We start from the raw sequence: 15,467 nt of genomic DNA, 5'->3' as shown, positions 1-15,467 counted from the left end.
TGAGCCCACTTATAAACGCTTTGATGTGGTTTTGATGTGGTTTGTGATCGTAAACTCAATATCACTACGACATTGATTCCATCAAGTATTCATGATTTCGATATAGGTGTTTAAACAGACGGTGTATTTCAGCTTACTGAAACGGTTTTCACTGCAAAAGTTTCAGTATTTTAAGAAAAAAGTCAACGTACCAATTAGCGACAGGTATGATTTTCATACCTGTTCACAAAATCAAACAACAAAAGTTTAATTTGTTCATTAACACTGTCGCGCCGTGTCTTTGAAAACAAGGTGGCATAACACTGAAATTATGGGCTTGGTAAAACTGAGACAAAAGGGAAAAATAGCAGGCATCAAGACAAAGTAAGGAGGTGATTAATAACAGCCCTGGTCACGTTTAATGACCTGATGATTAAATAAATAACATCTGTCATTTTAAGTCCAGGAGTGAATTTTATTTCAGTTGCAGACATTGGAAGTATCCTTATCCTGATAAACTCGGCCGTCTGATAAAAAAAACTTGAGAGTTTATAATCAGGACCTCACATCCAAATAGACAAAGTGTTAGAAGTCAAATTATAGACATTAATCAACAGAAAGACACAAATAAACAAAGATGGAGGAACAGAACAGGTGTGAGCAGGACATAAATCACTCAGGTATCAATATTTCACATTCAGGTTAATTAAAAATTTCACTCTGTCTCACTTTGCTGGAAAACACAGCAGACACTCCTTCAAAGTCTTATTCATTGTGCTGTTGATGGACATCAACACGGGCACAATTTGGCTCAAAAAAGAAGAAAATAGTTCCTTTGAATCTGTTGTTTATTAAAAGTTGTCAACAAATGAGCAGAAATCCAAACCGGATACTTTCCAACGTCCAATCACCAGCTGGGACCTGTGAGTGGTAAAGAAAAGAGATACAGCGCAGAGGTCAGAGATATTTAGGTCAGAGTAGAAAACAATAAAAGAAGTCTTGGGCCGTGTGAAAGGAGAAAGAGGAGGGATGGGAGAAGATGGGATTTCAGCAGCTCAGGCCGTTTAAAGGAATCGGGGGAAACCTCCTTAAATACAGTAACCAGTCAGTGGGTCAGAGGGAATATTTCCACTCCTCTTTGACCTCACTGAGAAGCTGCCAGGAAAGCGCAGGAGGGCTGTTACACAACAGGAGCAAACAGAGTTCAACGTGGGAAATATCTGGCTAAATGTGTCACTCTGAGCCCGAGAGAGTCGCAGCATGAAGAGCGGGTTCTGACTAATTTCTGGTCAGTAGCTTAGAATGATAAAAACACTAAATAAAGATGAGGGTGTACCATCAGTTTAAAACAATGTTTATCATATGCAACATTTTTGTTCACCTATGATTAACATTTCCCTGTTTTTTTTTTAATTAAATCCCTAATGCCAGGCAAAAAGCACCAAAATAATCATGTTTAAAAATTTAAAAAAAAAAGAGCCAACACCATCGTTAAACAGAATTAAAATCTCATCCTGTTATCATTTCTGTTGTCCAAATCAATAATTGGAAGCAAATTATATCTGAAAACATAAGCAGCTATTCTTTAAAAATAAGATGGATAATTCAAATTCAATTGATTTATAGTATTTTAATTTCTTTAAAATAAGATAGATACATGTCATTGTCATTTCGATAACGTTTGCACACCAAATGTTTGTGTTTCTGTTCTATTATGAACATTTTGTAGCGTTTCATCTTTTTAAAATACGAATGACTTAAAACCTGCACATGCGTCAACTTCTACTTTCTATGCACACATTCATACTCCTACAGACGAGTGGTCAGCGTTAACTCAGAGATGTTTGTTCATGACTTTACAGTGAGTTTTCACAGCTTGCACAGTGAACCCAAACGGTAAAGTTCTGGTTTGACAGTTAAGCAATAAGCTGAAACTCGCTTTAAAGCTTCGTAGTGACCAGGATGTAGGATTTGATGAGTTGTGGATTGAAAACAATTGATTATAAAAACTTCAGGTGGCTTGATTCACGGTGTTTACCTGCAGGGCTGTTACGGTAGTTCTGTCGCCTAATTTGTCCAAGCCGGCTGCCGAAGCGATTATTCTTGCGTTGGGGGCCGTTGTTCTGCCTGAAGGGGGCGCCTCTCCTTGTTCCCTAAAGAATGAGAGAAATTCTAATGATCCATTGTGACTTCTACATGTTATGTCTGTTACATTCCCCCAGAAATAAAACCTGGTTGACAGGGTTTGCAAGTTGGGGAACTAACAAAACAATGCACTTGTCACAGGGAAAATAAAGTGTTTCTGAAAGGTGGTGGAAGGAACAAAGCCCCCCACAGCCAACCACTGATTCAAAACTGAAGACAAACAAAAAATTGGAGGCAAACAAAAGAGAAGGTTGGAGTCAGTGGACATAGACTTCAAACACACTAACTTCAATTTCCAACTCATGGTGTTGACTCCCTGGAGACACACAGCCAACTGAGCAGGAAACCCCCAACCTCCCTCATATAGCCCCCCCATCCCAGCCAATTCTCGTCAGCCATCAGCTGAGGGAGAACATCACAGGTGCAGGCAAATGCCCCGAGGAAACCTGTGACCTAGTTCCTTGTGAATGTGTCCATAACAATGTCACATGACTAAAAGGAGAAAAAGTCAAACTCCACTGACAGCTGAGTCTTAGGGTGCACTCACACTAGGCCATCTGTACCGTGCCCAAGCACGCTTGACCCCCCAAGTCCAGTTTGTTTCACTAGTGCGTTGGAAGAGGCGGGCTTTGGCACGGTTGTTGTTCATGCACAAGAAGCACAGGACTGCAATGTGGACATTGTGTATAATCAATACTTGCCTTGCATTATAGAGAAATGCAGGAGTGTTTAATGGCTGTGTAGAGGCTAAGCTGACACTTTAAGCCACTAAGGCGCTGCAACTGGATTAACTAATTGACGCGCTAACATTACCTTGTCAGATGAATTAAAGCCCAAGTCAAATTTATTTTATGTCCGGCCCCATATGTCCATATTTCCATACCAAAAACCACCCGCTTGTAACTCTTGCATGCATGCAACTGCTTAGTGGTCAAAAAACTGTTTTTCCTTCCGGGTGTAACACCTGAGCAGTAACCATGGCTCCTACCTTATATAGATAACAGCCAATCACCCTGTGAGATCCTTCACACAAACACCACATATTACCCTGATAATCCGCTCATACAGGATGTATCTGTAAATAACTCCTACCATACATTGCCCATCCTACCTGAATGAGAGTTCCTTTTTTTTTAATTTTCTTCTTCTGTTGTTTTTAGCTGTGGATGTTTGTATGTGCGTGTACTTTAAGGTGAAGCCAAATAATTTCGTTGTACAATTGTATAATGACAATAAAGACATTCTATTCTATTCTAAGCAAAACAACTCAGAATAAGCCACAACACATCATTAGTGGCAGTCATGTTTCCCTGTGCTATTCTTCATTATTAGACCAGACAAAATTCATTGTGATGTTGTCATACAGTCTACAGCCGCTAATTAACAACTACTGGAAAAAGGTGGAGTGTTTTTTTTTCATGTTACTTACTGCATGAGTTGACGTCATGAATCAGTCAAGCCACTTTAAATGTCGAAACAACGACTCACCATTATATGTGTCTGATCGTCTCTCTTGCATGACTTTCACTTAAAAGTACTGGTCATAAAAAAATGGCTACAAACTTTAACAAGATAATGCCAACTGGAAATATTTTATTTCCTAACTTGGAGTAAAAAGCCCAGAAGCCCCATTCCTGTGCGCTCCGGCAGCAAAACACGTACAATGACGATGTATGTGCAAGAGGTAACCATGCTCAGGCTCGGTTGGGGCTGAAGCAACGCGAGTGTAGGCCAGCTGGGGAGGGGGGGGACAATCACACTTCGGCACGGTACAGGACAACTGGGCCCTCAAGCTCACCATGTTTCCTTCTCGACTCCTACTCTGCTCCTCAGGCCAGTCTAAGAATTCCTCGTCCTCCAGCTGATCCTCATCGTCATTGTACTCTGCACCCGGCTCACTAACAGAAACAGACAAAATTTATACAAAACTGATTTAGAAAACGAGACAAAAATAACATCACGTCAACATATTCAGTGTCAGTGTTCCCATAAAACTTTTGCAGCTGATTATTCTGTTCAGGCGAAGGTTATAATAATCTGAAATCAGTTGTTGCAGTATTTGTTATATAATTTTATTTGACAGATTTCTGATTCTCACCGACTTGTTTTAGGAACAAATAACAATATATTGGTGGTCGTATAAGCTTGGACACATTTAGAGGACACTCATTTAGTATCATTTTAGCTACATGACTTAAAACATTATGATTTTGAAATTTAAGATTATATCAGCATCTTATTTATTGATCAATATAAATGTGAGCTTTTCTAAAATCATTTCACTGTATATATATATATATATATAATCCTTTGATTACTTTGTGAATTTCTATTTTATTGAGGAAATAAAAGCACTCCTATGAACAGTATTTAAAAGCTGGCAACAAATGCTGGTAAAATATGAAAATGGTTGGTAGATTTCACACATGAAATACTTCTTTTTGACAATAATCTCACCTGATTGGTGCTTGGAGGCCCTGTGACAAATTGTTTCCTAATATTGTAACTTTGACCCCCTCCAGCCTCTCCTGCCTCCTCCTCTCCAGGTCGTGCCTCAGGTCCCCCGGGCCTCGCGCAGGCTGTCATAACATATTCAAAAACATCAATTTAATTTATATTTTTAAAAAAAACATCTACTGTATCTATCCAGTCTCCATGGTTTGCAGGGATTTCAGGACGTAAAAATAGTTTTAGAGAAAAAGTTCTGTATATTTACCAGCAGGGATCCCAGCCTGGAGAACAGAGGCTCGTTGTCATCGAGCAGCGAGTTCATGTTCAAACTGAAACCTCTGCGAGGAGCAAAGCATGAAAGATAAGAGAAGTACATTTATTTTCACAACATAGAACACTCCTCCAGGGAGAAAATAACAGTAAAACTCTCTGTTTAGAAAGCAACCACAAGATAGAGATTTACAAATAGTAAATGATGTTATTCAAAGTACAAAATTTGAGTGTTCAAACGGCCCTCGAGTGATTAAGTGTGCGAAATAGTGTGACATAACGTTTTTACTGCGAAACCGTTTTTATTTTCCTTTCTGTTGCTCATGTAGACATTTCAGTTCAGAGGCCCTGGCAGTGTCCACAGGAAAACTTTTGATTTTCTTTCACACTGGAGAAAACTTTATTTGGCTCCACTTTTAAAAAAAATCGGCTGAAAGAATCCAGTTAGTGACCATGGTAAGTACCTGTTCGAACTGAACCTCTCATCCAGCGTCAGCTCCTCCGTCTCTTCCTCGAGGTATCCGCCTTTTTGAGGAGCTGAGAAACGCTCATTCAGGGTGACCCCATCCCCTCTGAAATACAGCTCTGTGAAGGCAGAGCAAACACACTTTAACAACTTCAACTGTCATGGCATGTTTAAAACATTATACAACAAATTAAAAGCAACGCATGAACAGTTCAAAACTGAAGAGTGGCAGGAACTCGGTGCCCTAAATATTGATGTTGATCCTCATTTAAAAGTTTCATAACCTCCTCTGAATCTTTTTTATTTTTTTAAGATTTACTTTTGGGCTTTTTGTGCCTTTATTTGAGAGATAGGACAGTGGATAGAGTTGGAAATCAGGGAGAGAGAGAGTGGGGAATGACATGCAGGAAAGGAGCCACAGGTCAGACTTGAACCTGGGCCACCTGCTTGGAAGACTACAGCTCCCATACATGGGGCGCGCGCACTAACCACTGCACCACCAGCGCCCCCACAACCTCCTCTGAAGACCCGAGAGAATTTAGTGTAAAAGTGAGCCTAGCGCCTTTCTGAAATTAGAATCTATGGAAGACACTCTGCAATGTGAATTGGCTGTTAAACTTGTAAATCAATTGATTATTCAGCCAAGGTCTTCGTTTTTGACATATTCAATTTCTTTAAATTTAGTTGTTTTTTTATATTTGCAGTACTTTATAATTTGACGGCTTAAATCATCAATTTTTTATATAAAAGTGCAGAAAACACTGTTTTATTTTAAAGGTTTACCTTGGTGCTTTTTTTGCCTTTATTCAGAGATAGGACAATGAATAGAGTCAGAAATCGGAAGAGAGAGAGTGGGGAGTGACTTGCAGGGAATGAGCCACACGTGGGATTCAAACCCGGGCCGCCCGCCTTGAGGAGTACAGCCTCCGTACACATGCGCTTGCCACTAGGCCACCAGCACCCCACAATCCTGTTCTTTTTTGCACAAACACTATGCATCTACTTCCTTGAATTTACTATAAAACCTTTCACAACATTATGACAATCTTCTCTTTCACCAAACACTTTTCTAAAATAAAATCACATCTGAATTGTTTCAAATGTTTGGATGATAGAATCAAACATCAAGGTAAATTCTGAAGCGTTTTGTGAATGCAGTGCTGACCTTTGACGCTGTGCACTAGTGTGATGATTTCCTGGGCAAAAGTCCCAGTATGCACTGCTGTTTCTCTGTACGTCCCAGAGTGCTCCAGCATGGGCAGAAAGTCCAGACGCTGGCGACCAACGTTTACCAGGTCTAGAGAGAGCTGTCTGTCTGAGGAGTAACACAGCAGGCTGCAGGAGAAAAGGAACAATGAAATATAAAGTGGTATCCATGAATGTGAGCTCCTGATTAGAGGTCACATTTCATGGAATTGTAGCTTTGGTATCCCCAAAACATATACAAAAATAGCTTTTACTGCCTCTTATGATTATTATTAAATGGAATTAAACACTGCATGATCTTTCAGGTGATATTTATAACGGTTTGAAGCTGTGCAGTGTTGTAAGAAGGCTGACAGTTTCTATGTTTGAGAATCAGGTTGATCAGACAAAAACAAACCCTTTTTGTCAGTTTTATAAGCGACTAAAATATAATTAACAGATAATTTTATGTTCAATTGTATATTTAGACAAAGTAGGTATTTGTTTAAAAAAATGATCACGTTGATCTTACATCTGGAAAAAGAAGTAGAATAGAAACATCTTTACCTTACCCAACAAACTTACCTTTTGCAAGTTCCACAGATGACAATATTTAAAATAAATACGCCCTGAATGTTGACTGAAAAAGGCGATATTCACCCTTTAAGGTACACTGAATAATAGTTTTTAAAAATATTTTCATTTTGTTTTTCATGGAAATAAGTTCAAGCTAAAGGTGAGTTAAAGGTTGGGTGAAAGTTCACACTTATTTTCTTGGTTGATTAATTCTTCAAATAGGCATCATCAATCACATTGGTTGTCAGGTCATCAGACATATTCCAGCCACTGTGCTGGAATCCAGCCACGTTATACGACTCCTGCAGTTGATTACCGTTGACTTTTTTAATAGCCTTATTCGTCAGCTTCTGATCACTGATGGCGTTCTTCAAACTTGCCCCAGTTTCACCAGCTTAACTTTTATTTCTTTTGTGCAGAATCCAGGGTATTTGTCATGAGACCAATTTCTTCTTAAAGCAGCCTTGATAACGCTTCAATGTCTCCGTACTAAATATTGCAGACTTTAATATCCCATCTTGCTTCTTGGTCATTTGAAAAGGCAGTTTAATTTCCTCCTTTCAACAATACTGACGTTGATGTCCCTTCCTCCTCTTGCCCTGGTCTATTTTCCAGATGGTTGAAATGTAACGACTTCATTTTCTTGCTTTAAACCTCATTGATGGTGCTTCAATTTCCTCCATTTTTGGCATTTTTCTTCATGGCTTTGATTACTTCTTGTCTGACAAATGATGACGCTGCAAATTCTCATCTTTCCACACTTATACTCTTCATCAATGCTTCTTTTGCACACCAGTGTTACTCCAATGTCTCGCTTTTAAATTGGGAGTATTTTCTTGATTGATTTTATTTTTCTTGGCTTTGGTTTCTCTTATCAAAAGGCCATCATTAGGCTGTAATTTCCCAATTTATTTTCATGACAATCATCTTTGTTTTCCTCCACTTGTTTTTTTTCCAGTAGTGATAGATATACATGTTCTTGGCATCCCACATAAAATAATGGGCTTTGGTTTCTCCTTTTAACATAGGCAATGTTTACGTTCATGGCTTCATTTTCCTCTTCAAACCGCGGTTCACTGGTGCTGTTCTTTGGAAGAATCGGCTGTAGGAGATCTTTTCCTTCATCAGATCCTGTAAGCAAGACGGACATAGACAGCAGTCCTTAAGATGATCAAGTTTGTCTGAACTTGCAAAAGTTGCTTTGACACAATATTTCCAAAATGTATCCCACTTCACAATCAATATCTGGCCATGCAAGGGCACAAGTTATCCTGGCTCATCCTCACAGGTGGTGGAACTACGACGGAAAATCATCAGACCATAGCTGATGTGATTGTCTCCTCTCCCTCGTAGTACATAGGTCGTCACTGTATGAAAGTCCTTTTCGTTTTGGAACATGAAATTGCCATGTGGACCAACAGCTGGAGATGGAGCTCATCTTCTTGTCAAATGTCTTGACTTTCTCCTTTATGACAGATCACTTGGTGCTTGGTATGTTCTTCATTTAATAACTTGTTTCTTTTTTTAGTGTCCAGAATCATTTTAGTGCTTTCTCTAAATCTAATCGAAGTTGCATATTGGCAAAAAAGTATAGAAAACTTTGTTATCACAGAGAACCTTTTTTCTTTTCCACCATTGTTTAGTAATCCTCCTGAAAACAGAACAGGAAAAATTTCATCTTCATTTCAGCGATGTTGGTTTGACCTTTCCTGATGCACCAACTACACCAACTGAAGTTTCTTCAATGGCGTCAGAGAATCCTGAATGCCAACTATTTAAATCCACCCATCTAGAGGCTTCCTTCTGGAGAGACCATCCATATACTGGGAGCTTTGTTGGCATGTTGAAGTTTCTTTGTTGCCTATCCAGACCTTGACCTTGTGATGTCAGCAACATCCATCCATACAGTGTTTTGGGGAAAAGCAACAACTGATCAACGCCTGGTTCCATAATGTTACCAAAATGCTTTTTGCTTCAGGGAAACCACACTGGTAGGGCAAGGGTGCAATTCCTAGAAAATCCCTGTCTTCTCTTGCTTCTTTGGTAATCTTTGTGAACAAATCAGCATATTGAATGGCCATCGGTGAACATCAGATTGTGTCTGCAAGCTTGGTTTGTTAATCCTGCAAAATCACCTCGTTTGTGGCCTCTTGCGTCAGCCTCTCAGCTTTCTAAGACTTTTCGATTGATCCCAGAAGTAATCTGTACATTTGGTGAAACATACTAATTGATTATCAGCTTCACCAGAGTTCACTTTACAACCATGAATATGACCAGCTAATCCTCAGAAGCCCTTGTTTTCCTTGATTTTCAACCAGATGATCCTAGGAGAAGTTAATCCGTCCCCTAAGTCAGTTGTCTGCTTCTGGACAATTGACTTGGTGACTGAGTACCAGATCCGCAGACATGCCAATTTCACCTTTGCTGCAATAAAACTGTGACTTGCGAGTCACTAAATGAAAGCAGAAATGTACTTTGCGACAAGTTTCCAGGTGATTGGCGAGTGTCCCCTGTTCTTTGTGTAGAATGTGATGCAACTGGACTCCCATTTGATGTCAGCTTGTTTCATGGCATAGTGACTTACATGAAGGCCCCCAAGGCTCCTCAGTAAATGAATGTTAACTGTAGTTTGTTTCCTTCAGGAGGTACAAGCTCCTTTTACTGGTTTTCTTCAGTAGAAGTACGAGTGAAAGCAGTGTGTCTCTTCCTGGCTTCTATCCACAGCTTCTATCAGAGGGCAACTTGAGAGTCTTCTTTGAGGCCATCTGATCATACAATTGACAGTCAATATTCCTCAAAGACATTTGGACCTGTATTGACTTGCAGTGTCCATGAGGAGAAACATTTAAAGCCGGGGTTTTGGCAGTATTCTCCAAACTGCAACAAATTCCAGTTAAGCTATAAACGCATCATGTGTCCTGCAAAAATCTTTCCGTTTTTAACAAGTTCACAATATCCACAAGGTTTATTTTAACTCTTTCCGCAGCTTACCATGTGCATCAAAAGAAAAGTGTGAACTTTCACCTCTCACCGTTGATAATTTGATGAAAAAAAATACTCTACCTGTTTTTATTCACGGGTTGGCTCATATCCACTTTGATCGTTAGCGTTTCCTCCGCAACCGCCATGTTTTTGGTTTTCTGTTTATTCCATTCACGTAACCTCTGACGGGGCATTTTAGGGTCCAGATCAATGGTCACTGGGCTTCGATCCAGACTTCCAGACCTGTCTGCTTTCCATCCGGGAGGTCCATCCTCTTCTGCCCAGTTGGGCTCCTTAATGGGATCCTCATAATCTCCCCTGAAAGGTTGGGACCGTTGTCTTGGCCCTTCTTTGCGGTTATCTTGATCTGCCTGGAAGGAATGCTGTAGGTGTGGTTGATTTCTAGGGAGTCCAGTCCTTCCAAACTGGCCACGGCTGGCACGCCCTCTTGCTGGACGAAAAGCGCCCCTCCCCCTATGGTTCATGGTACTATCTCGACTTCCGTAATTTACAGGGCTTGGTCTTTTTTCAGGGGTCCTTGCACTGCCATGATAGCTGGAATCCCTTCTATTATCTTGGAAGAAATGTGGTCTTGTGTCCCGATCTTCCAACCTACTCTCTGATGCCCTGAAACGCTCCTGAGAGAATCCTGTTGGACACGGACTCCTCTGCCGGTCAAGGCCAGGGTCCAGATCTCTACGATCCTCAAATTTTTCCCATTGGGACGGTTCTCTTCTGTCTGTGATGCCATGATCATGCTCAATAATGAGTGGCCCTGAGTGTCGACCGTCTCCACGGGGGAGGTTCCCCTGACGTTCTCTTTGAAACCCATCTCTGGGTGAGTCCATCGAGTGACGCTGTTCCCCAAAGTGCTCCTCATTCCTGTACCTGTGATGGCATAAGAGGAGGTGACACTGTTCAACAGCTGTTCATGCATTTGTCAACTCTTTACACCTGGTTCTAACCTTACAGTTAAAATTAGCTTTGGAATTATTTAACACTATATAGAATATCTGACTTACCTACTCACAAGGTAAAAAACAACCTTTGCAAATAAAAGCGCAATATAAATTCACAACATGACTAACTTCAACATAAAACATCCAGATATTTTCAGGCGTTAGAAGAAGTTGCAACGCAAGGAAAATGTAAGCCATGCAATATTTGTAGGATTATTTTGTGTTATAGAAAAAATAAATCATGATGAATAACAGGGAAGAATTTTGCACAATAGAAAAAAAGAAAGATGAGAATCTTCTGCATTCTTCGTTTCCTTTTTTCACTGCGACAGTGCTGCAAAGCATTTGGCTTAAAATTTACCCAGAGTTATTGGTGTCATCCATTTCTCTTCTTTGCCTTTTAAAGTGTGGGTTCCTCTCTTGATGTGGATCTTCCCATTGTCTTTCTCTATTTAGACTCTGTGTGTTCCTCCTTCCTCTTTCCCTTCCTGTTCCTCCTCTTTGGTCATCTGACCTAGCACTGGGGCTGGGGTCTCTGAACCTCCCTCGACCTCTACCCTGCCCCTCCCTCCTCCAGCCAATCCCGGGCTCTCTCTGCTGGTGGTCTGAATCGGATCTCGGTGTCAGCGGCAATCTTTCCCTCTTGAACCTTGGAGGTGAGTTGGGCGACCTCCCTCTGTTTTCAAAGTTTGGGTATGCTTCTCTAAACCCTCCTATGCGTCTTGCTCCATCTTCTCCTCCATCATGTATGGGGGAAAGCCTTCTTTCCTCATATCCCAGCATATCATGTTGAGGTGATGGCCTCCTGCGATAAAACTCCTCCTGGTTTGAATGACGCTGATGCCCAAACTGGCGGTCATCCTGGAAAGGAGAACATCTTCTCTGGTCTTCAGGGTGCATGTCTTCCCTGACATAGTTCCAGCGTTCTTCAGGAGCTCCTCTGGGGTGGTGGTGGTGGTGGTGTCTCCGGTCCATCTGATCTCCGTCCAGTTCTGCAACAACTTTGTAAGGATCAAAGTCAGGTTCGTCCCATGGGAACCTCCTGAGAAAAAAATATTAGACTCATGTCACCTCAAGATGTATCAGCTTCTACAAAAAAAAAATCAGACCATCCAAAGCAAAACATAGAAACATTGTTTTGTACTTGAGGATAGAATTAGGATGATCACATTTTAAAACAGCAAAGTTTTACCTGTAATGTGGCGATCGAGAACGTGGTCTTGACATTTTGTCAACCTATAAGCAAAGAAGAGCTTTTATATGATCTGATCAACTTAATCTTATGAAGATGTTAGGAGAAACCATCGTTTTACAAAATATAAACTGTACTTAACTAAACTGTAAACAAGGACCAGAGTATGCCAAAAGTCACCTCAATGCATCAAGTATTGGATTAAGTTTATTCATATTTTTATGATAGATAACACCTGTTTTAATAAATTAATCTTAACTATTCTTGATGGGTCAGGGTTATATTCAGCAAACACAAGTTGCAACCTAGTTTGGAGACAAACTCTGGTATTCAAAAGAAAAAACCTGCCCAACCACCTGCTACAAGACTGTGGTTATTTTACCGGCATACATGGCTATTCACTTAATCACAATGATCTTAAAATTGACATATAAAAGGGCTGAGGGATTTCTGCTGATTCACATCAAGCAATAAATGTAAATGATCATGAAACAACCTTGTTTTTTTCTGACTGTTTAATCTTTCATTTAGAATCACCTATATAAGTTTTAATTTATTTGACTATTTTTTAAGGGTTTGTTTTACTGTATAGTGGATCATAATAGTCACCAGATAATTTGTTTGCATATTAAATGTCTTAACTAGGGTTGAACCAGAATATCAGGAAAACAATAAAGATTTCAAAACCGTGCATAACTACAGAATTGTATTTGACCACATTATTACACAATATTTTAGAGAAATGTCTTCTGTTTCTTTTAATTTTGATTCATAACAATTGATAACTGTAATAATAATTGTTCACTGTATAATGGGACATTTTCAAAAATTTTGCAGAATTAGGCCTGCACAGTATGAGAAAAATCTGTGATGTGCGATAACATCATTCAATATTGTGGTAATGATCTGAATTGCAATATACAGAAAAAATACAGTGCATATTAGCTATAACTCACAGTATGCTCGTGTCCCAGGCGAAAACTACAACGTCTCTATAATTATTTTTTAGTTAGTTTTGTAAACACAATACAGTTTAGTTAGTTATCGTTGTTTGATAAAGCCTTGTTTTTATCTTACTTTCAGTTAACAAATTATTTGTATTTTTTTGTAATTCAACTTTTTATTTTAACCTAACATTCAACAAACAAAACAGACAGCATTGTTGTTGTACAATAGTATGCTCAAAGTCCCATAACAACTGAGTACGTAACTGGAACCAAAATAACAATTCAGTAACCACAGTATACACAGTGCCACATCTTTATCTTTACAATGCACCAATGGTACTACATGTATAAGCAAAACAGTGACCCCATAACCTCTGGAAGTTCTCACCTTCATTATTGATTCTGGCTAACACTTGTTCATAAGACACAGTTTCTGACATAAGTTCCATCCATTGCTTAAATTGTGGGGGGGGGGGGGGGGGGGGACGTACTTTTCCATAACCTAAGGATCAATCGTGCGGCCGTTACGACCCCAACGTTTATCACAACAAGGTCATATTTCGATACTTAGGGGATCAAACTTTAGGTATTGTTATACCCAACCCCTTACCTATGTGTTCCATGACTTTGTCCCAAAATGGGTTTACAAGTTTGCATAAGTAAAAAATGTTCCTGGTTCTAAATGGTAAATGGCGTTTATAAAGCGCTTTTCTAGTCTTCCGACTACTCAAAGCGCTTTTACACCGCAGGTCACACCCACCCATTCACACACTGATGGTAGAGGTCGCTATGTAGTATCATCCATCAGAAGTAGCTAATCCCATTCATACACCGCCACCGAAGCAGCGGGAGCAATTCGGGCTTAAGTGTCTTGCCCAAGGACACACCGGACATGTTGCCCAGCTGGGGATCGAACCCTCGACCTTCCGGTTGAGTGGCAGCGACTCTACCAACTGAGCCACAGCCGCCCGACTTGTTTACAAGTTTGCATAAGTAAAAAATGTTCCTGGTTCTATCTGACACTTCCAACATAAATTATTGGCCAGTATGCCCATCCTATGGAGTTTAGAAGGAGTAACAAATTATTTTTCATTCACAATATTAACCTTGTCTCTGTGGTTGAGTACTTTAAGGACCTGGTCTTTTAAGTTAAGTATCTTGACATTTGTTGTGAATTGGCATTACGTTTAATTAATTAAATGAAGCCATAAACTATGACTGGTAGTCACTTTGAATCAGGGTTTTCATAATACCAGAATTTTAAAAGTCAATATAATATGATACTAATAAAAACAAACAATATCAAACGTTGTCTATACCTGCATAATGTAATTTAGTCAGTGTGAGAGAGTTTGTGATTGATTTATTCTCCTCTGAGCACCTGTATTATAAAATAGATGTCATTGAAATATATGTAAGTATTAAAAAATGAAAACCTTGTACTTTATATCTCTTAATAACAGTGTACAGCTAAACCTCCTCCAGGCTGACACACACAACATGACCTCATGTTTTGACTTTTGCTCTTTTTTTAGCAGGAAGTTTAGAGAGCACACAAGCGAATAAAGAAGTGTAGGGTTACTCTAAATACTCTGACATCGTGTAGTTCGTCAATGATAGTATTGTGTTATATATCCTAAAAGCCTTATCATATCCACTTAAGGATTAATGCTAAAGCTAACGAGCTAACGTTACGCAGCTTGTCTTACCTTCGTATGAAGCACGCGTCAGGGCACCGCGGCTAAAGCGAGAGCTACCGGCCTAAAACACAAATATAACCGTTTGTAAATAAGAAATAAATAAGACAACCTCTCTAACATCTAACAGCTAGGTAAATATGTCGTGCTCCGTTTACAATTCCCAAAGAAAATGGCTGTGTTGATTTAAAAAGGTGAACGTTTCTAAGACCACTATTAGGCACCGATTCGGCACTTCCGGCCCGTGTTTTCAGAATAAAAGTATTTGTTGTAAATCCCACAGGTCAACATTAAAAAATGTAGTATATTGAGCCAGCTTTGATTGTGTAATCGTCCATGCTACAGTAAAAAAAAGTTAAAACTGAATGTCAAGTAAGGCCTACAGAATATAAGGTTGCAGCACTAACATCAGTCCTCAGGATATAACTGACCTACCTCATTAACCATCTTTCTCACTTATTCTAATTTTTAAAGATAAAGATAAAGAAGAGATAGAGATAAACTTTATTGATTCTAAATGGGGGAACATTTTGTATTACAGCAGCTCAAGAAAACAGGAAAAGGGGTTAAAATTATTAAAATAAAAATAATTATTTTTTTAATAAAAAATAAATTGCA

At 39.5% G+C, this 15,467-nt stretch overlaps 1 protein-coding gene across 3 annotated transcripts; it reads right to left on the bottom strand.

Moving 5' to 3' along the window:
• Positions 1–231: 231 nt before the first annotated feature.
• On the bottom strand, positions 232–15,066 carry zgc:112982 (uncharacterized protein LOC503771 homolog). 3 transcript variants are annotated; one of them, XM_061065022.1, is made up of 11 exons: positions 14,862–15,066; positions 12,206–12,249; positions 11,375–12,055; positions 10,136–10,942; positions 6,477–6,646; positions 5,310–5,430; positions 4,841–4,913; positions 4,582–4,703; positions 3,923–4,022; positions 2,018–2,132; positions 232–900 (listed from the first exon to the last, which is right to left on the bottom strand). In XM_061065022.1, the coding sequence occupies exons 2-11, from the start codon at positions 12,238–12,240 to the stop codon at positions 887–889; spliced, it is 2,238 nt and encodes a 745-aa protein (XP_060921005.1). In that variant the 5' UTR covers positions 12,241–12,249; positions 14,862–15,066; the 3' UTR covers positions 232–886. The 3 variants fall into 3 exon arrangements, with proteins under 3 accessions (XP_060921005.1, XP_060921006.1, XP_060921007.1); XM_061065023.1 differs by having other exon boundaries at positions 11,375–12,052; XM_061065024.1 differs by lacking the exon at positions 12,206–12,249.
• Between the last annotated feature and the right edge of the window lie 401 nt (positions 15,067–15,467).

This window comes from Labrus mixtus, chromosome 19 (assembly GCF_963584025.1).
Source record: "Labrus mixtus chromosome 19, fLabMix1.1, whole genome shotgun sequence".
Lineage (NCBI taxonomy): Eukaryota > Metazoa > Chordata > Actinopteri > Labriformes > Labridae > Labrus > Labrus mixtus.
This window is presented reverse-complemented; position numbering and strand designations above follow the sequence as displayed.